Source organism: Nicotiana tomentosiformis, chromosome 11 (genome assembly GCF_000390325.3).
Source record: "Nicotiana tomentosiformis chromosome 11, ASM39032v3, whole genome shotgun sequence".
Classification (NCBI taxonomy): domain Eukaryota; kingdom Viridiplantae; phylum Streptophyta; class Magnoliopsida; order Solanales; family Solanaceae; genus Nicotiana; species Nicotiana tomentosiformis.
In genome coordinates, this window is record NC_090822.1 from 20,949,859 (window position 1) to 20,973,180 (window position 23,322).

The following is a 23,322-nucleotide window of genomic DNA, read 5'->3' on the forward strand; positions in this document are numbered from 1 at the left end:
AGTATTCATATCCTTACTTCCTTTGTCCAGTTATCAGTTATCACTTATCATTTCAGTTATCAATTATCATTTGAGTTTCAGTTTCAGTAGTTATTAGTTTAGTTATCAGTTATCAGCTTAGTTTTAGTTTTAGCATTTATAGTTCTTTCTTTCAGTTTTTTACATACCAGTGCAATTCAAATGTACTGACGTCCCTTTTGTTTGGGGACTGCATCTCACGATATAGGTAATGATTTACAGGTTGACGATTCAGAGCGCTAGGATTCTCGTACCAGCTATTTGGTGAGCCCTAGTTCTTTCGGGGCATTATCATTACTTTAAAGTCTTTCAGTATGTACAGACAGTTAGTGTTTTCAGTACTTCATTAGAGGGTTCATACACTAGAGTAACAGTTAGACAGAGTCACAATAAGGTGGACTTTGATGTGATTTTGGGATGGATTGATTGTCGCCCTATCACGCTATTCGGAATTATCACGCTAAGACTGTGACCTTGGCCATGTCGGGGTTACCAAGGTTAGAGTGGAGAGGTACATTGGGTCATGTTCCTAGTAGGGTGGTGTATTTTTTGAAGGCACAACAGATGGTTGAGAAGGGGTGCTTGACACACTAAGCCTTTGTGAGGGATATCAGTGCTGATACTCCTACCGTTAAATCAGTTACGATAGTGAGAGATTTCCCAGATATGTTTCCAGTGAACGTACCGAGCATGACACTCGATAGGGACATTGATTTTGGTTTTGACTTGGTGGCGGGCACTGACCCCATCTCTATTCTACCATATCACATGGAAGCAGTGGAGTTGAAGGAAGTAAATGAACAACTTCAGGAGTTTCTTTTTAAGGGTTTCATCAGATCGAGTGTCTCGCCTTGGGGTGCTCCAATTTTATTTGTGATGAAGAAGGACAGTTCTATGAGGATGTGCATTAACTACATGCAGTTGAACAAGGTTACAATCAAGAATAAGTACCCATTACTACGTATTGATGATTTGTTTGATCAACTTCAGGGTGCTAAGATATTATCGAAGATTGACTTGAGATCGGGGTACCATCAGTTGGAGATCCAGGCTTCAGATATTTCGAAGGCGGCTTTAAGGACCCACTATGGTCACTATACATTTTTGGTGATGTCTTTTGGGCTAACCAATTCCCAAGAGGCCTTCATGCACTTGATCAACAACGTGTTCCAGACGTATCTTGATTCCTTCATCATCGTGTTCATTGACGACCTATTGGTGTACTCTCGCAACTGTGAGGATCATGAGCAACACTTGAGGATCGTGCTCAAGACTTTGAGGAAGAAGAAACTATATACTAAATTCTCCAAATGTGAGTTTTGGCTTGATTCAGCTCTTGGGCCACGTGATATCCATTGAGGGGATTAAGGTGGATCCGAGGAAGATTGAGCCAGCTCAGAGTTGGCCTAGACCGTCTTTTGCTATTGAGATCCAGAATTTTCTAGGCTTGGCTAGGTATTATAGTCGTTTTGTGGGGGGGGGGGGGGGGTTATCCATCACAGATCCTTTGACTAGATTGAATCATAAGGGTGCTCCATCAGGTGGTTTGACGAGTATGAGAAGAGCTTTCAGAAGCTCAAGATTGTCTTGACTACAACTCCAATTCTGGTTTTGCCTTCAACATTGGGTTGTTATACAATCTATTGTGATGCTTAACGATTGGCATTGGGAGTATGCTGATGTAGGTGGGTAGAGTGACTGCTTATGCTTAGCGTTAGTTGAAGCCCCATGAGAAGAAATACCCAGTGCAAGATTTGGAGTTGGCATCCATTGTTCACACGCTGAAGATTTGGAGGCATTATCACTACTACATGTCATGTGAGGTGTTCACAGAGCATAGGAGTCTACAACACCTATTCAAGCAAAAGGATATGAACTTGAGGCAACAGAGGTGGTTAGATCTACCAAAGGACTATGATATCATCATTCTTTATTATCCCAGAGAGTCCAATGTGGTGGCCAATGCATTTAGTAGGAAGGCTGAGAGCATGGGTAGTCTTACTTTTATTCTAGTTAGGGAGAGACCGTTAGCTTTGGATGTCCAGGCTTTGGCCAACTGATTCATGAGGTTGGATGTTTTGGAGCCTAGTCAGGTTCCTTTTTGCGTGATTTTACGGTCTTCTTTGTTTGAGAGCATCAAGACGCATCAATTTGATGATCCCCACTTGCTTGTTCTTAAGGACACGGTGTAGCATGGTGATGCTAAGAAGGTGAGGCTGCAGGGTTGGATATGTGTTCCGAATGTGGATTGGTCGCATGAGATGATTCTTGAGGAGGACCATAGTATGCGGTATTCCATTCAAATGGGTGCCGCGAAGATGTACCTGGACTTGAGGTTACCCTATTGATGGAGGAGAATGAAGAAGGATATTGTTTAGTATGTTAGTTGGTGTTTGAACTGACAACAAATGAAGTACAAGCATCATAAACCGGGTGGCTTGCTTTAGTGGCTTGATATTCTAGAGTGGAAGTGAGAGCGTATCACTATGGATTTTATAGTTTGACTTTCACATACCTTAAGGAGATTCGATGCAGTGTGGGTCATTGTGTACAGACTAACCAAGTTTGCACACTTCATTCCAGTCATGACTACCTATTCTTTGGAGCAACTGTCTCAGATTTATTCGGGAGATTATTCACATTCATGGTGTGTCGGTGTCTATTATCTCGAATCCAGGCACGCAATTCACATTGCATTTTTGGAGAGTTGTGCAACGTGAGTTAGGCACACAAGTTGATCTGAGTACGTCATTTCAACCCCAGACGGATGGACAGTCCGAGCGCACTATTCAGATCTTGGAGGACATGTTACGTGTTTGTGTTACTGATTTCGGGGGTTCATGAGATCAACTTCTACTGCTAGTAGAGTTCGCCTACAATAATAGCTATCATTCGAGAATCTAGATGGCTCCTTACGAGGCCTTATACATGTAGCAACCCTCTAGGATGATGCCACTTATAAACTCCAAATAATACTTATAAAGTTAAACATTCACTTTTTTTAAAACTATTTTTGTAAACTAAACTAACAAAAAGAAAAGAAAAGAAAGAAAAAATAAATAAATAAAATAATTTTCCGATGCTTCCATGAGATTTAGAAAAGAGTTCAGGTCTAGTTTAGTAAATTGTATTTATAATTTATTAGTAAAAATAGGCACATCTACAAAGTTCAACATACGACATCTCAACTCTAAACAAATCTCATAAAAAAATGCTTTAAAGGAGCAAGAAACAACTATAAAAAGAGAGTGACAACACCTAATTGAATTAAATCAATATTTAGAATTTACCAAATACTTAGTAGAGGAATATCTTTTTCATTCACCATTCAAGACTCAAACTAAGCATAAAGTTCAACTCTTATTCAAATACAAGCTACTTAAGTCTTCAATAAATTTTTCAAGTTCAATTCAAGTACTAAATTTTATATCTTACAAGACTTGGGCATGGGCAATACCTCCAAATAGTCAAATTATTCACCAAAATAGTAGCATCATGACCCAACATACATTCAAAAGTACATATCTAAGTGCTTCATATGGATCATGTACAAGTCCCCAAAAAGTCTAAAACAATCATGCAAGAGTGATCTTCATCTATGATCCAAAGAGTCTACTTCAAATCCCATTGTCATACCTCATCCATAGCATCACCTACGATAGAAATAAATTATCGCTAAGCATAACACTTAGTGGCACAAAAACTTTAGCTTTGAGCTATTAAATTCTCCAAGTTCCAACTCGAACACAAATAGATCATATGCAACTAAAAAAAATATAATCTAGCTATGTCTTCATGTTAACAATTAGTCATGTATCAACAAGAATACAAGAAAGAATCCATACATAAATGATCGTCAAATCTTTATCAAGTTCATAACGAGGATACAAAATTTGAGAGGACAAATATCAAACCAAGAAGTAGTCCAAGAAACTAACATTCATATCCCAAGGCCAAGAAAGCTTCACAAAGTTATTTCATCAAGTGCATCAATTAGTTAATTTCGCCCAACATATATGTCATGCAATCACATCAAGCATGATTAATTAACAAGAAGGACTGTGGCTCTAAATCAAGTAGGATCGAAGCCCAATAATCAAGAATAACTTTGAAAGTGGCTTTCCCATTCATACTTAAATGGACAAAGGTCCATAGTAAGATGAAATGTAAATCCAAAGTCAAGATGGGGCAAGATCCGAACAATATCAAGAGGCAATGCCGAAATTAGTGACAAAATATCACGACCCGAAATTCCTACCATCGGAGTCATGATAGCGCCTAACATTTCACTTACTAGGCAAGCCAACGTTAGATATAACTATTAACCATTTTTAATAATTCAAACCAAATAAAAACCAATAAGCTAAATAAACTGAAATAAAGTAGATAAATCTGATATACAATGATAACCAAATAAAAATCCCAGAACTGGTGTCACGGATAGCCGAGGGTCTTCCGAAAATAACCTCTCTACTCCCTCGGGGTAGGGATAAGGTCTGGGTATACTCTACCCTCCCCAGACCCACTTGTGGGACTTTACCGGGTTGTTGTTGTATAATTTCATATAACAACATTGGAACTCAACACAATAACAACAATGAATACAACACACACAATCCGTTGCGGCGTGCATCCCGATCCCACCGTACACACATAATACTCCCTTATTTCACCATATCAATATCAAAATCACATATAAAATCTGTTGCGGTGCACAAATCGATCCCACCATATCATCATAATCGATATCATAATCCTCCCTTATTTCACCATGTCACAATTTATCAATATCATGTATTATGTATACAACTGTTGCGGCGTACAAACCGATCCCACCATATCAATATCAAAATCCTCCCTTATTCCACCATATCACAACTGTTGCGGCATGCAACCCGATCCATAAACAAATTCAATAAATATAATCAATCCAACCGATTCACAAGAATCTCTATGATTAAAGAATGTGAAAGCAAAGCAATACAGTAACCCCGTAACAAATCAAGGAATGCTACAATTAATACAAAATTAACAAGACAAGCCAAATATATGACAATTAAAGTATACAAGTAAGACAATTAAGGCAAGTAGCAATTAATTCATGGAATCATGGAAGGAACAAACTTTTCAATACAAGAATAATTAATGACAAGTAACAAGTTACGACATAGAAAGCAATTAAAGCATGTAATAGTTAAGACATGGAAACAATTATTTGACGGCGTATATACACTCATCACATCGAATATACACTGTTAGACATGTAATTCACATAACATATAGTACAAAGGTTCCTAATTCCCTCAGATAAAGGGTAGACCCAACACTTACCTTGCTCCGCAATCAAATCAAAGCTTAATCAGGGTCATTCCTCTAGAATCCTCCTCCAAACCAATTGAATCTAACAAAAAGCGACTTAATATCATCAAACAATGCTAGGGAAATCAATTACAATAGATAAAGCAAAGATCTTTATACTTTTCCCAAAAAGTCAATAAAAGTCAACCCTAGGAATGCTTCAAAACCCAAGATTCGGCCCAAAACCCAATTACCTATTCACCCCCGAGTCCGATTATGTGATTAGTTTCAAAATCCGACCTCAATTTGAGGTCTAAATCTCAATTTTACAACCCCCCAATTCTACCCACATTCCTAAATTTCTACCATGAAAGAGCTAGATTAAGGTTAGAAATCAATGTGTATTGATGGAAATGGAAGAAAATGAGTTGAAATATACTAGCCTATGAAGTAGGGATGATATTCTTCTTCAAAATCTCCTCTAGGCCGAGCTCTAATGTGAAGATGGTGAAAAATGAGCAAAATCCCGTCTTTGGGATATTTTAAATCACTGGCGTCAGGTCTTCATCGTGTTCGTGAAGGACCTGACGCGATCACGAAGTACAACAACCCTATTGACCTTCACGTTTGCTATATGCCCTACGAGTTCGCGATGGCTGTATCCCCTGACCTTCACGTTTGCGACCCTCCGATCTCGTTTTTGTAGAACACACCGTTGATCCCCCTTCCAGGCCCATACCCATCGCGTTAAAGTATATTTGGTTACATTCGCGAAGGGTGATCCCACCATTGCTTCGCGTTCGCAACCTCAACCTTGCGTTCGTATAGAGGAAATTCTACCACTACTCTCGCGATCGCGAAGAAGGATGCACCAGATATCTGAAAACTCAGAACCACTAATTGCCTAAGTCCAAAAACCACTCGGTAGCCTATCCTAACCGAGCCTTTAGGGCTCCAAACCAAACATGAACACAAGTCTAATAACATAATACGAATTTGCTCGCGCGACCAAAACACCAATGGACATCCTCGAACGGACATAGAAAGGTACATGGACTGGTGAAAAGGTGTGGATATCTACTCCGCATGTCAGACTCGGACTCCCACATGGCTGCCTCGATCGGTTGAACTCTCCACTACACTCTAACTGAAGGATATCTCTTGGACCTCAACTTCCGGACCTGCCAGGCTAGAATGGCCACCAACTCCTCCTCATAAGTCAAATCCTTGTCCAATTGGACTGATCTGAAATCTAACACATGGGACGGATCACTGTGATACCTTCGGAGCATGGACACATGGAACACCGGATGGACTGCTGATAAACTAGGTGGCAGTGCCTGTCTATAGGCCACCTCACCCACTATCTCAAGAATATCAAAAGGCCTGATATATCTAGGGATCAACTTGCCTTTATTTTCAAACCTCTTCACACCCTTCATAGGTAAAACTCGAAGCAATACCCTCTCTCCAACCATGAATGCAACATCGCAATCTCTACAATCGGCATAACTCTTTTGTCTAGACTGAGTTGTGCTAAGTCGATCCTGAATAATCTTGACCTTTTCCAAGGCATCATGAACTAACCACCGGGCCTCTCCCGGCTCAAACTAACCAACTGGAAAATGACATCGCCTCCCATACAAATGCCTCATAGGGAGCCATCTGGATACTCGACTGATAGCTGTTATTGTAGGCAAGCTTCACAAGCAGAGAGATCTAATCCCAAGAACCCCTGAAATCCATAATGCAAGCATGAAACTTGTCCTTTAATATCTGATTGGTGCGCTCGGACTGTCCGTTAGTCTGGGGGTTAAATGATGTACTCAACTCAACCGTGTGCCTAAATCATGCTTTACGACCCTCCATAAGTGCGAGGTAAATTTTTTACCTCGATCAGAAATGATGGACACAGGTACACCGTGAAGACGGACGATCTCGTAGATATAGATCTCAGCTAATCGCTCTAAAGAATAGGTAACTACCACTGGAATGAAATGTGCTGACTTGGTTAACCTGTCACAATGACCCATACTACGTCAAACTTCTTCTGAGTCCATGTGGTCCCAACAACAAAATCTATGGTAATACGCTCCCACTTCCACTCAGGAATCTCCACCCTCTGAAGCAAACCACCATGTCTCCGATTCTCGTACTTTACTTGCTGATAATTCAGACACCGAGTGACATATGAAACTCTATCCTTCTTCATTCTCCTCCATCAATAATGCTGTCGCAAGTCCTGATACATCTTGGCGGCACCCGGATGAATGGAATACCGGGAACTGTGGGCCTCCTTAAGAATCAACTCCTGAAGCTCATCCACACTGGGCACACAAATACGACCGTGCATCAACAAAACCCCATCATCTCCAATGGCAACCGTCTTGAAACCACCGTAACGCATGATGTCCTTAAGGACAAGCAAATGGGGGTCATCATACTTGTTGCACCCTATTTTGCACTAGTCAAAATAAAATTCAACTTGTGGTTTCTCTATTGTTGATAAAAGAGAGTCACCACCTAATATTTAAAGGTATACTAGTGCACCTATTTAATTACTAAGTCATATTCATTAGTAGTCTGCTAAACGGTGAGATTATGGGCAAGGGTTCTAATTCTTCTAAGGGGAAGGTATTAGACACCCCTTAAAATCTACCTGAGGTAGCTGCATAGGACTTAGAATAGGTTTGGGATAAATTATTTATACTATACGTTAGTTAGGGTTAAAGAGTACAACTTATTGTATGTCTAAGTGATAGCATGGTAAAAAAAAAAAAGAGCGCCAGATCTTTAAAGGGGTGTGAATTTATAAAAGAGTCTAGACATGTGTTGGTGGATATAATTGAAAGAGTTTTGAAATATGTATATAAGTGGTTTATATTTATAAAGCTTGTGAAAAGAGGTTAAGTTATGAAAATACTTGGTTTAGGGAATGGGTTTTCATGTAACTCAAAGAGATGTTCGTAAAACAATGAGCCTAAGATATACCTTAGTTTATGAAATTTTTAGTATTGGACTTGAGGAGTTGTTTAGAAATATTTGCCGGGCAGCTGTGTTTTTGAAAGAGTCGATTTTTTTAGAAAAGCTATCTTTGCGATCTGGATATGATTCTTCTTTGAAAATGAGGGCTTCTATTTTTGCTAAGTTATGGGCTTCAAAATCTTGTTAAGAAAAGTAGGTGTGCGAAAAACATAAATTGATATAAACAAATATAATTAGCGAAATGGGGGATTAATTACCAACTAATTCCTTTAGTCCTATGTTCTTTAGGGTTTGCCTAAATTTTATACGACATTAAAGCATAAAATAAAGTATGTGATCTAATATATGAGTGTTATATACATGTGAGATAGAACAATAACAAAGATATAACAAAATGCAACAAGGCAGTGGGCTAAACTAGTGAAGCGGTAGACAATATTATAAAAGAGTTTTGGGAAAGATGACTGGACTCTGGTAATTGGGCCTCAAGAAGGCAGTCCCAACAGTAAAGGGATGCCAGCAGATGACTTTAGATATCGAATAATGCAGCAATACTGGGCTTGGGCCTAAGTTCCTTAGGAACTCAGCAGGCCCAAACAAATGTACGTGTCCAAGAGAAAGAGAAAGTCATTAAATACATGTTCTATGTATTGAGCCATGAATCAGACATATAAGTTGATGATCGAAGAAAACATGTAATAAACTATCAATACTATAATGCTTTGAGAAAACTTATACTAATGTGGTGGTTATACATGGCAAATAATATATATTGAAAATCTTTCGTTGTCATTAAACACTAAACCCCCTAGAGAATAAAAAGTGTCAATAAATTAAGGGCTAAGGAGAGAGTCATACTCAAGGTCGATGCCCCCTTCGAATCCCCCCGACACTTCAAAGTTCCCAAGGGACTCAAGGCCCAGGACAATGCTTGTGCCGGGGGGGGGGGGGGCCCAACCTAGAGTCAAACTCCACTCCCAAATACCCCTAAGCACTAACCACTTATTTTTCTCTATGTGTTTAAGTGTTAATGAGTCCCTTTCAATGTAAATTAAATGCTATAATATCCCCTACCACAAAAGGTATACTTTTCTCTTAACAGAATAACATAAAGACACACAAAACATCCTTATGACTACATCTATAATACCAAATGAATAACAGACATATCAAGTAAGTCTAAAGGTCAGACTTCAGACACATGTGGGAGAGGGTAAGAAAATACTATAATATACTACCAAAGGTCTGAACACTAGGGAAAACACATTCAAAGGGAAGGTAAAGAGTACATATTTCAGATATGCAGCAACACAAGAAACACGAATACTTCTACCCCGACAGACTAATTAGATGTTGATTAGCTTAAGTGTAACGACCCGGCCGATTATTTTAAGAGTAATAGACCCGATCCCCTATTTAATATTTCCAACGTACCGTTTTCTGCTTAGGTGACTTGTCGGGAGGTTTTGTTTTTGGTTTCGGAGTATTTTGGGACACTTAGTCCCTAAATGGAGGTTTAAGCCTTAAGATTTAGACCATAGTCAGAAATGTATGAAAATAACTCCGGAATGGAATTTTGTCATTTTTGTTTGCTCCGTTAGGTGATTTTGGGTTCAGGGGCGTGTCCGGATTGTATTTTGGAGGTCCGTAGCTCATTTAGGCTTGAAATGACAAAAGTCGATTTTTTGGAGTTTTGGGTCGGTAGTGGAATATTTGATATCAGGGTCGGATTCCGATTCCAAAAGTTGGAGTAGGCCTATAATGTTGAATATGACTTGTGTGCAAAATTTGGGATCAATCGGTCGTGGTTTGGTTGGTTTCGGCATCAGTTATCGAATTTGGAAGTTTCAAGTTCTTTAAGTTTGAATCAGAGGATGATTTTTAATTTTTAGCATTAGTTGGTGTGATTTTAGGGCTTGACTAAGTTTGTATGGTGTTTTAGGATTGGTTGGTATGTTTGGTTGAGGTCCCGAGGGCCTCGGGTGAGTTTTGAGTGCTTAACGGATCAAAAAGTTGGATTTGTGTTGCTGCTGAAGTCTTCAGGCATCTGGTATTCTTGCACCTGCGGTGGAGAGACCACAGTTGAGGGATCGCACGTGCGGAGAGGCAAGCGCAGAAGCGTGCGTTAGGGTCATCGCAGGTGCGCAAGGTCCACAGAAGCGGAAGGGATTTCCGCAGGCACGCACGCATATGTATGGCCCTTTCATCACAGGTGCGGAGGCAGAGGGGGTAAGTGATTTGCATAGATGTGCACATTTTCCACACAAGCGCACCCGCAGGTGCGAGCCCAGGTTCCGCAGGTGCGAAAATACCTGGGCAGTGGTTAAAATCGAAGGGCTTCACAATTTTTGTTATTTTGGACTTTGCAAACTCGGTTTAGGGCAATTTTTGAGAGTATTTTCGAGATATTTCTTGAGGTAAGTCTCTTGTGCTTATTTTGATCAATAATCTTGCTTTCCCATTTATATTTTCACCTAGTTAGTGTGTATTTAAGGTAGAATTTGGGAGTTTGAGACTAGGGATTTTGAAAGTTTGAATTGTGGATTTGAAGAACCATTTGGTGTCGGATTTTAGTAAATTTGATATGGTTAGACTTGTGAGTGAATGGGCTTTCGGATTTTGTGACTTTTACCCAATTTCGAGATGTGGGCCCGAGTCGACGTTTTAGGGCGAATTTCAGAATTTTTGTTAAAATATTGATTTAATTAACTAGATGAGTCGATTATGGTTGTATTTAATTAATTTCGGATTTTGCTTTTGGATAGATTTGGGCCATTCAGAGCTGGATATTCGTGGGAAAGGCATTTTTACCGATTGACTGAGCTTGGTTCGAAGTAAGTGGCTTGCTTAACCTTGTGTGGGGGAAATCCCCGTAAGATTTGTACTATTTTTGATATATGAACGCCGTGTACGTGAGGTGACGAGTACATACACCGGCTAATTGTGTAAAAACCTGATTTTCTACTAAGTAATAACCTGGTTTCTTTCTTATTTGAGTTTCATCAGCATGTGTAGTATCTTGCTAGATTAGCATAGCATGCCTACTTGCCTTAACTGTTTACTTGAACTATGTGCAACATGTTTAGTGAATTTACATGTCTTTCCTTGACTGGTACTTAGGTTAAACTGTAGAATCTTGTGCCGTAACTATTGAATTCTATTATTTTTGCTACATATTTACTTTGGGACTACGAAACGATATTCCGGTAGATCCTCTTGTACTGCATATTTACTTTGGGACTACGGAATGGTATTCCGAGAGATCCCCCTAGACTGCATATTTACTTTGGGACTACAGAATGGTATTCCGGGAGATCCTCCTGCACTGCATATTTACTTTGGTACTACAGAACGATATTCCAGGAGATCCCCATGTACTGCACATTTACGTTTGGGACTACGAGATGGTATCTTTGGGAGATCCCCTGTTGTGTTTCTGTGTACTGAGCTGTTACCTTCTATGATTTCAATGTTGTTAGATTTCAGCCTTTATTTTATTACAGTATTACACTCTATCTTGTTTTATTATATATTTACCAGTAGGGTCCTGACCTCGTCACTACTCGACCGAGGTTATGCTTGGCACTTACTAGGTACCAATTGTGGTGTACTCATGCTACTCTCTGCACATGTTTTTCGTGTGCAGATCCAGGTACTCCTTATCAGCCGCACTATCAGTGAGCTGGGACAGCTTTGGAGACTTCAAGGTATATTTGCCGCATCCGCAGACCTCGAAGTCCCCTTCTACTCTTCTCCATGTCCATTATCTTCTGTATTTTCTTTTGATAGACTCTGATGTATAGAGACGCGGTGTCTTCACGACATCACACGGAGGGGAAATTGGGTCGTGACATTAATTCTTGCCACTAGCACATGCATAGACTGACCAAACTACTTGGATTTCTTAGGAAACTTCAATATGGATTTAAACAAACAATTGCGCCAAACAACTTCTTAGGTGTTATCAGAAGTATCAGAACATGATCAAGGTTCTTAGTAAGATTGTATGTTATAGATTAAACACGGAGTTCCTAAAGATGCTTTAACAGAATTGTTCTCATAATAGTACTAATGTTAAACAAACCACTATGTTCAATCAATATCAATAAAGAACTTCTCATAGGTTTGAAGATCAGATTTAGTTTCAGAATAGCAGAAAAGAGAGGACTGAGTACTATTTTAAAATTAACTATGCACAGATACTTTAGTGGCCATACAAAGACAGGGTGGGCTTCACCTATTATAGAATCAAATCAGCAATGCCATGAAGGGATGGAGATGGATGTAAGTTTCACAAAGTCAACATTGTCATAAAAGAGAATAAAGACAAGATAGTACTATACCCAATAGGTTTTGACTTAACATGTAACTGAAGACTTTATATAAACATGAGGCAGTGTGTTCATCTTAACAACAATCACTAGTCAACTATAACAAACATGATTATGACTTAGTTTTTATGAAAAGGGATGACTTAATCTTAGCAGAATATATACAACAAAGTTATTGATATTAATGAAAAAAAGAAAGTTCAACTCAACAATACTATTTCATACAGATGCAACCAACAAGTAGATATACTCATGCGAATGTCATAGTGATAACCTAGAAGTTGCGCTCTGAATTGGTAGATACAAGCATAGAGAAGGAGGCATTTAAATACTTAGATTTTTCATGCTTCAGTTAGATGGTTGGTGATATGAACTTACGAACTTTCTGGTCTATCTCAGTTAGGATTATCAAATAATAAACTCGACCACAAGACAAATAGAATGTAGGGAAACAATATGTAGAGGTAGAGATCACAACAAAATCATCAATGAAAGACTATGAAGCTTAGGTAAACATGTGCAGTCATTCAAGGCATATTAAGGGAAATTAATCATGTGGACTATTTAGACTCATAAACGAAAGTCATTTGAGGTCACATAACAACTTGATCAATATTGATTAAAGACTCAGAAGCATGACAAGTGATCACAACTAGACAACATGTTATTATAAACAAAAAATAACATTTCTATACTAGTTACAAGCATCATTAACGACTATAGTTCACAGAAGACAACTGCCGTATTCATAATGTTCAAATAAGATGATCAAAAGATAGAAGTTAGGGATGCACTGACCTTTTTCGAGGGCAACAGACCAAACATGGATCCTTCGTAATTGCTTAAGACCCAAGATTTCAAGCTCGAAGCAGTGAAATCACTCAAAAAATAAAATAACAAAAATCAGTAAGAAATCCTAGGTTTTTGAATTCTCATAATTACTCTTAGATAGGTTTTGGTCATTTTCTCTATTAGGTTGTTCGTGTAGTTGGTGATTCTAGGTTCTATTTGAAGAAAACATTAAAGGCTCTATTTATAGTGCCATTAAGTCTCTTAGGGTTTTATAGATTCAAAATAATAGTGGAGAGTGACGGAAGATTGATGATGATAGCAAGATTGAGTGAAATCAGAGGGGGAAACAGGGTCGAGCTTACCTGAGCATCGACCGTTGAAGCTTTGGACCAACAGTTAAACCCTAATGTCTAGAAGTTATTAAGTTTTACCTCTGGACATTGAATCCTCATGATGAACTCTGAGAAGTACTCCATGCATGCTCCGATTTGACAGAACACAAAAGAAATTTGGAGATTTGATGTTGCATTTTTTAGTCTAGGGTTTCAGATTTAGGTATTTTGAATTTAGAGTGATGATATAGGAAATAGCCGGCTGGATTCACGGATTTCAGAAGTCAAAGGGTGGTTTTAGACTTGACCTTTGACTCATAAGATAAAATCAGGTGATTTGAAGGATTTCCTTTTCGAGCTTAGGGTTTCGGATTAGGGGTCTTGAATTTGTGAGATGAAACTGGAAATTATCAGCAAGACTCATGGTGTAGCAGGGACAGAAGGGGTGATTTATAGTGGTTTCAAGTGACCTTGCACAAATTTGTGCAGGGTTTTGGGAGATTAATGGTTAATGGAGATGAGAGAAAAGCAAGAGGAAATCTAAAGGAAAGGCGGTTGGTATTTGGAGTGGATGATTAAGGTTTGGGGGGTATAGGGGTTGGCATCTGAATTAAAGTTGGGAGATGGAACGAGAGCCGATGGATCTGTTGATCAACGACTCCGATCATTTTGGTAATTGGAAATTTAGAAATGATTTAAATGGAAAAAATTGGTGGCCATTGGATTACTTTGATCGGGTGGTTGCAATTAGACCTCTGGGGGTGTTTAAATTAAAGAGAAAATGGAGAGCAATTGTGAGCCGTTGTTTTGAGGAACAACCCGCTTAGATTCACTATTTTCAGGTAAAGAAATTGAACTAAAGACAATTTTCTCTCAACTTTAGGCATGTATTGCAGGAGTGGAATGAAGATTATGAGTTGCACGATTGAGTTAAGGAAGAATTTGGGAAGATTTTGGGAAGACTTTTGGAGATATTGGGGTCAAATTCTGGCTTTGAATTGCTTACATACCTCGAGCATAATGAGGATTAGTCCTCATGTAGTTCTGGAGTGAAGATTTTAAGAAAGCGGCACTTGCAGGAACTTCCCCAGTATTTTATTGTGACGTTATAGCAGGGCGGAGGATTGGGCACTCATGATAGCTCGAGTTTTGCAGCTTGATTTGAAAGATTTGAAAATCTTGAGTCTCACTGGTCGTCTTGATCTTGGATCCTTGGCCCGCTAATAGGTTGGTTGTCCCTCATAGCATTGTAGTTTGGTCTGCAACTTAGAAAACGTTCCATGCTGCGGTGTTTGTTCCTGCAAAACAAATGAAATACATGCATACCAATATATTGTATTGCAAAATATATTAAGATGCAATGTAAATGATGCAGGAACGATGATGCCTGGCTGCCGCCGAGCGGTTATTTGGGATCGATATGATGGGATACTTGATCTGGACTTGATTTTTAGCCAGGTTGTGTACCGTTCTGCAGTTGTCGAAGCATTTGAAAGTCGCCTCCGCTTGTTGGGAGATTTTAATTTGTAGAGTGCATCTCCGCTTGTTGGGAGAGCTTGATTTGTAGAGTGCGTCTCCGCTTGTTGGGAGAGCTTTGTATTGAAATATAAAGTAATCTCCGTTTGGGAGTGATTGACTAAAATAGTAATCATGCCTGAAGCTGCACGAGCAAAACGTTAAAACATTGAAAGTAATAGCAAAGGAAATAAAAGCACACCCAAGAGATACTCTTGACTGCAAAGCTAAGTTGCGGCCATCAATTGGCAGAAAGTTGATGACGAAGTTTGCGACTGTCTATTCTGGCATCCGTTGCTACGGAGTAGCGATGCGAATTGATTTGTTAGCGAAGTTTGCAGTTTGCTATATACAAGGCTCCGATTGGCGAAGCTGGCGTTCAATTTGTGCATGTCGCTCCAATTTTCTATATTCATGACTTCAATTGGTGAAGTCGGTGGCTTGTTTGTATAGGGTGATCCGATTAGTTGAGTAGGCAATTTGCTATATACAAGGCTTTAATTAGTGAAGCCGACAGTCCATCTTTTACAGGATGCTCCGATTAGTTGAACATGTGATTTTCTATGTACAGGTTTTTCCTTATCAATTGTCTGATTTCGAGGTACCTGCAAAGGATTCAAAGGTTAGCTTTTAGCTGTACCAGAAAAATTCAAGTAAAGAAGGAAGATAGATAATCTTAGGCAAGTGGCGGGTCTTTCATTTGCCCCAGTGTGGTCCTAGTGCTTCCTTACTCCCTGTTGACCCTACACTCAAAGAAAAATTCTTAGTGGGGACGGGGAAGTCGGCTTGTGTCGACCACAGCATTGGTTTGCCCAGGCTTTGACATGATTGCGCTGTCATATTCAGTAGATGGAACAAATTAATGTGTGTGTGTGTGTATATATATATATATATATATATATATATATATATATATATATATTTATTTTAGAAAACATTTTGAAAATACTTTCTTTTAAGGCAAATGTCGTTGTTCCAGATTATGACATGTTACGAAAGGTTCTTCACACGCGAGTATATTCCCTTGAGAAATTTGCCTTGTTGATGTCGACCTTCCATGATGCTTCTAATAACGCAGTTGCTTGCTGTCACGACTACGTCCTAATTCGAACTAATGCATTACAAGGCTTTCTAAAGTTTATGACCGAACCCTTTCGGGTTGCCTACGTATCCAAGCGAAATTAGTTCTGAACGTAGTTCGTGGATTATGATATGATATGATAAAGATAACCGATCCTGACTCAGGCACCCTATGTATCGAAATGGAATCAGGTCAAGCGAAGTTCGATTACAAAAGATACAAAATAATGAGATTAAGAATGAAATTGGCTGAGTCTAATTCAGACATCCTACATATCTAAATGAAATCAGGCCGTAACGTAGTTCAATTACAAAAGATGACTGAATTCGATGAGGATTCCTATGTTTTCCTTTCTGAGGAAATCAAGTCAGCATAGTTCCTGAACAACATACAAAAGTGATATTTGGTTATTCTATTACAAGAGAAGGGGGTGAGAAACCAAACCTTACATTGGTTGATTACGTATCCCTCCATGGGATGTCAAGTTGAATGTAGTTTTGTTACAGCAAAAACCTAACTCTATTTGTCTTCAAACATAGTATCTCTTGGTTGCGTCTGAGTTGATGGGCTCCGTGTTGATTCTTCCATCCATTTCTGTCAATATTAGATCTCCACCTGATAGTGCTCGGTGAACCACGTAAGGACATTGCCAGTTTGGTGTGAACTTTCCTTTCGCTTCTCTTGGCGGGGAAAGATTTTCTTCAAGACCAACTATTTCGGTGCAAAATGACGAGGCTTCACTCTCTTGTTAAATGCACTAGCCATCATGTTCTTATATAGCTAACCGTAACATAGTGCATCCATTGTTTTCTCGTTAATGAGCATGAGTTGCTCCTGTCTGACCGTATCCATTCTGCGTCGTCCAATTTTGCGTCTTGAATGACCCTTAAGGATGGAATTTCAACCTCTGCGGGTATCACAATTTCAGTATCGTATACTAACATGTACGACGTTGCCCCAGTGGATGTTCTCATGGTGGTCCGATAACCCAGTAAAGCGAAAGTTAGTTTCTCATGCCATTACCTGTGATTGTCCACTATTTTTCGTTGAATTCTCTTGATATTCTTGTTGTCTGTCTCAACTGCCCTATTCAGTATGTAGGCTATAGAATTGTGGTTGACGATTCTTAACTTCTTGCAAATTTCTCTCATGAGGTCGCTGTTGAGGTTAGCTGCATTGTCAGTGATGAGAGACTTCGGTATTCCAAATCTACAGACATTGTTGTTCCAGACAAAATCTGCCAGTACCTTCTTTGTGACGTCCTTGTAAGTAGATGCCTCGACCCATTTGGTGAAATAGTCGATAGCTACCAAGATGAAGGGATGTCCATTCAATGCGGTAGGTTCTATAGGTCCAATCACATCCATGCCCCATGCGGCGAACGTCCAAGGGGAACCCATTATGTTTAACTCATTCGGCGGAACCCGGATGAAATCCCTATGAATCTAGCATTGGTGACACTTCTGCACCTAGCGAATACTATCGCTTTCCATAGTTGTCTAAAGGTATCCATGTCTCAAGATCTTCTTCGCTAATGTGAACCCATTCATGTGAAGTCCTGCATATATTTCCTCCAATAATTTGGTTGCCTCGGCAGCATCTACACATCTCAACAAACCTAAGTCAGGAGTACTCCTGTACAGGATTTTTGCGTTGAGGAAACAGTGGTTTGCCTGCCTCGTGTGGGCTCATTTTTTTACCACTAGTAGAATTCTTCAAGTACTCTCTGGTAGAAAGAAATTCCTTGATGTCGTGATACCATGGTTTACCATCTGGTTCTTCATCTACATAGAAGCAATAGGCATGTTGGTCACTGATCTCTATCTTGATAGGTTGATGTAATTCTTGTCTGGATGCTGAATCATAAATGATAGGGTTGCAAGGGCGTCGGAGAACTCGTTCTGAATCCTGGGGACGTGCCTGAACTCAATCTTTGTGAACTGCTTGCATAGATCCTTCATGAAGTGCAGGTATAGAAGTATCTTGGCATTCTTGTTGGACCATTCCCCTTGGACTTGGTGTATCAATGGATCAGAATCCCCTATGACCAAAAGTTCTTTGACATTCATGCTGATTGCCTTTCTGATCCTAAGGATGCAGTCTTCGTATTCATCCATATTATTGGTACAAAGGAATCTTATCTTTGCCGATGCTGGATAATGCTGTCCAGATTCTGAAATCAGGACTGCCCCAATTCCGACTCCTTTGAAGTTTACCGCTCCATCGAAAAACATCCTCTATCCAGGGTATGAATCTTCAATAGTCTCTCCAGCAAATAGCACTTCTTCACCATGAAATGACGTAGTAAGTGGCTCATAATCCCCATCCACCGGATTCTCTACGAGGTGATTGGCTCACGTTTGTCCTTAGATAGCCTTCTGAGTTATGTACACAATGTCAAATTCGCTGAGGAGAATTTTCCATTTCGCTAGCATTCTGGTAGGCATCGGTTTCTGGAAGATGTAATTGAGTGGGTCAAGCTGTGATATCATATGTGTAGTGTATACTGACATGTAATGCCTTAGATTCTGGGCAATCAAAGTTAGAGCACAACAAATGCGTTCTATCAGAGAACATTTGGCCTCGCATGGCATGAAATTCTTACTTAAGTAGTAGATGGCCTGCTCATTTTTCCCAGTTTCATCATTTAGTGCGAACACACAGCCAGAGGCGTTATCCAAGACTGACACATATATTAACAATGGATTCCCTGATTCGGGAGGAACCAACACTGGTGGATTTGACAGATAATCCTTGATTCCCTCGAAGGCTTTCTTGCAGTCTTCTGTCCATCTTTTGGAAGCATCCTTCATCAACAACTTGAAAATGGGTTCGCAGATTACCGTGGAATGGGCTATGAAGCGGCTGATGTAATTCAATCTACCCATGAAACTCATTACATCTTTCTTGTTCTTTGTTGGGATCTTACAATGAATCCCAACAACTTTCCGACGGGGACTCCGAATACTCACTTTGCCTGCTTCAACTTCAAATTGTACCTTTGCAGGTGTTCAAAAAATTTCTTCTAATTGTCCAAGTGCTCTAAAATCTTTTGAGAGTTTATGATGACATCATTCACAAACACTTCAATCTCCTTATGAATTATGTCGTGAAAAAGGGTCGTCATGGACCTCATGGAGGTGACATCGACATTCTTGATACCGAATGACATGACTCTATAGCAGTAAACTCCCTAAGGTGTAGTGAAGGTTGTCTTCTCTGCATCTTCCTCGTGCATTAATATTTGGTGATATCCAGCAAAATAATCCATAAACGACTACAGTTTATGCTTCCCGCAATTGTCGATGAGAATGTGGATATTTGGGAGAGGAAAATCGTCCTTTGGACTAGCTTTGTTGAGATCTCGGTAGTCCACACATATCTTGATCTTCCCGTGTTTCTTGGGTACTAGTACAAAATTTTACAACCAGCTTGGATAGTTGGTGACCCTTACTACATTCGCTTCTTTCTGCTTGGTCACTTCTTCCTTTATCCTTAGAATTAAATTAGGTTTGTATTTTCTGGGTTTCTACTTGACTGGCGGTTTGGTAGGATAAGTGTACAGTCTATGCAAGACAATATCAGTGCTTATTCCCGGCATGTCATCATATGACCATGCGAATACATCGATGTACTGTCGGAGGAGCTCAATCAGTTTTTTCTTCTGCTCGGCTTCTAGGTGATTGCTGAATCTGGTCTCTTTTATGTCTTCTTCACTTTCGATGTTGATAACTTTCGTTTCTTCGAAGTTGGAATTTTTCTGATTCTCTAGTTGTTCGATATCCTGCGGGAAATTTTCTGGCATCATACTCTCGTCATACTCTTCGTAATCAGGGTCGTTGCGCTCGACGGTTTCGTTACATGTCATAATCGCAGAATGCGGGTTTTTAGCTTTTTGATTACTGAAAATAAAAGCTAAGTATAAACAAAGAGGTAAATAAGTTGCAATATTTGAAAAATGATTCTTTTTATTTCATCAAAAAAGGAACGTCTTAAGCATTCAAAATAGACAAATGAAAAAAAGGTACAAACATTTTTCGTGCCTCAATTGACCGTGCACTTTTCAAAAGAAAACTTTTACAGTTCCATACTACCAAGACTCTTGGTAAACCAAAGACGGACTGGTGGTCCAATTCCGCGGATCTTCCCCTGGTTCAACATTCCTGATAGTTGGTGTCTTGATGTCAGTCCCTTCGCAACATTCTTCAATCATATTTACGAACAACTTTTCCATCCCATCGATGATATAAATTTCTAGTACTGAACTTTGACCAGGACTTGAAATATGCTCTGGCACAAAAACCATTTTCCCGGAGCTAACGGTAGGAGTTTTCTCTTCCGGGGGCTGATATCCTATGCCATCCCTTCCTTTCTGCCCGTTATGTTCAATTCACTCGCTGATTCAGTCCGACCTGGCTCCCAGCCCTGTTCCTGGCTTGTATCCATATTTCATCATCTCCCTCAAAGACATCTTGGATCTATACAATGACTGCATTCCTCGTTTCTATTAAATCTTTTCCATTTCGGCAGTCTGCATGATTTCCACTGCATGGAAATCAATGCCGTCTAGCCCTTCAATGAATGGAACAACATACTCCAAATAAGTGGAGTGACCCCACTCCCAATGAACCACGATCTCCTGAGATCCCCACTCAAATTTCATGTATTGGTGTAAAGTGGATGGGATAACCCATGCCATATGTATCCAGGGCCTTCCCATCAACAAGTTGTAGGAAGATGAGATGTCCATTACTTGAAACAATATGGGAAATTCGACCGACCCGATCTGCAAGGCCAAATAAATTTCTCCAATAACATCCTTTTGCGAACCATCAAAGGCCCTCACCCTCACGTGACTTTCCTTGACTCCCCTCAAATGAATTCCTAACTCCTTTAGGGTAGAGAGCGGACAAATGTTGATTCCTGACCCTCCATCGACCAACACCCGGGACACCACTTTGTCCACACATTTGACAGTGATATGAATAGCCTTGTTGTGACTTGCGCCTTCGACAGGAAGTTTGTCTCTTCTGAAAGTGATCATGTTTGCTTCGATAATTTTCCCAATTGCCGCGGCCAGTGCCTCACTGGTGGTGTTACTCGGTACACTTACCCCACTTAGTACTTTCAATAGGGTATCCTTATGACTGTCAGAACTCATTAAGAGATCCATGATTGATATCTGTGCTGGAGTTTTCTTCAGCTACTCCTCCACAGAGTATTGTTTGGTCGACATTCTTTTCCAAAACTCAGCGACTTCTGGGTCTATTATGTTCCTTATTTGAATTTTCTCTCTTCCTAAGTTCCCTCGATTGATATCTTCAGGAGCGTAACATCTCCCAAAAATAGTCATACCATGGGCTGCGGAAGAGTCTGTCATTTTGGCTATCCCTTTTTGCTGGTACGTCCACAAGACAGTTTTGTATTCCAGACTTCTTTGTCTCTTGTAGCAATGACAGGTTGTCGCCGATAGGTCTGAACAATCACTGTGGGTCTCACTTGTACTGTATTCATTGGCGCCTTTGAGGAGGGATCTTGGTGGCTTCTGCGTTTCCTATAGTAACAATCGTTCCCTTTAGGTCATACTCTACATCCAATGTGATCTTGTTAACTCCCTAGTTTAGGTGATTTGGCAGCGGATTGCGATTCACATTAGGCGGTGCCAGAGTGCACTGAATAGATCTGCTCTTGATCAATGTTTAAATCATATTTTTTAGCTTAAAATAATCTTCAGTATCATGCCCAGGTATGTTGGAGTGATACACGCATCTTTTAGTTGCGTCAAAATACTTGGAGGGATTTTCATGAACCCTTCCTTCAACTGGGTGTATCAATCATTACCTTCTCAATCTCTCGAACAATTGGACCAGAGGGTCGACAATCATGGTGTAATTTCAAGGACCCCTCTCTTCAAAGTTGGGACGAGGGTGTGGTGCATAAGCAGGTTGGTTTTGGTGACAAGTGATTTGGACATGAGCATATAGTCATTGTGGTTTTTGGGTGTTATTGGCTCGAGGAGGGTTGTATTATGGTTGAGGGTGGTAATATGGTTGGGGGATATAGACTGGAGCGTAAGTGGATGGTGATGAATGATTGTTTGGGGAATATGAAGTGTTTACGTGATGTGGGTTGCGTTAATAATAAGGGACGACTGCTGAGACCTCCCCTTTCTTCTTCTTTCCTCCATCGATCGACCTTGATTGGATGGCCTTGATGGCCGCTTGTTGTGCTTCCATGGATTGTACTTTACCAAATTTTATACCTTCTTCTAAGAAATCTCCCATCTTGACCAGCTCGGGAAATTTTTGTCCCATCATCTTTTCAAAGTATATCCCGTCTTGGGCTCTGATGAAATACTTGGTTAATTCATTGTCATCCAGCGGAGGTTGCGCCCTGGCGGCCTCTTACCTCCACCGACGTGCATATTCTTGGAATGACTCAGATGGTTTTTTCTGCAAGTTCACCAGTGCGAACCGATCGGGAGTTATCTCAGTGTTGAATCGAAAATGATTCATGAAGTCCTCCACTATAGCTTGTCAAGTTCTCTAATTTCTCGGATCCTGTCGAGTATACTAGGTGAGTGTTTCTCCCGTCAAACTTCTTATAAATAACTCCATCCTTAGCTTCTCATTCCTCCCACTCCGACTAACTTGTCCCAATATGCCCTCAAATGTGTGTAGGGATCACCCGTCCCATTGAAGATATCAAACTTTAGGGGTTTATACCTTGCTGGCATATCCATATTCAGATGAATACACAGATCTTGGCAATCCAAATTTTCACTTCCTCAGGCAACTTAGAGGCTCTTCATCTGTTTCCTCAAGATTTATAACTGCTCAGATACTGACTCTTCTTCCTTACGCCTGGCTTCTCTTTCCATCTCGACGTATTGGTCAATCTCATAAGGCACCCTAACCATGACAGGTATTGTAAAGGTAGGTTCAGAAATGGCATATACAGGGGGAACGTA

At 40.0% G+C, this 23,322-nt stretch overlaps 1 protein-coding gene across 1 annotated transcript; it reads right to left on the reverse strand.

The window, feature by feature from the left end:
* Positions 1-18,172: 18,172 nt before the first annotated feature.
* LOC138901120 (uncharacterized) lies at positions 18,173-18,586 on the reverse strand. Its single transcript, XM_070188856.1, has one exon. The coding sequence runs from the start codon at positions 18,584-18,586 to the stop codon at positions 18,173-18,175; it is 414 nt and encodes a 137-aa protein (XP_070044957.1).
* Between the last annotated feature and the right edge of the window lie 4,736 nt (positions 18,587-23,322).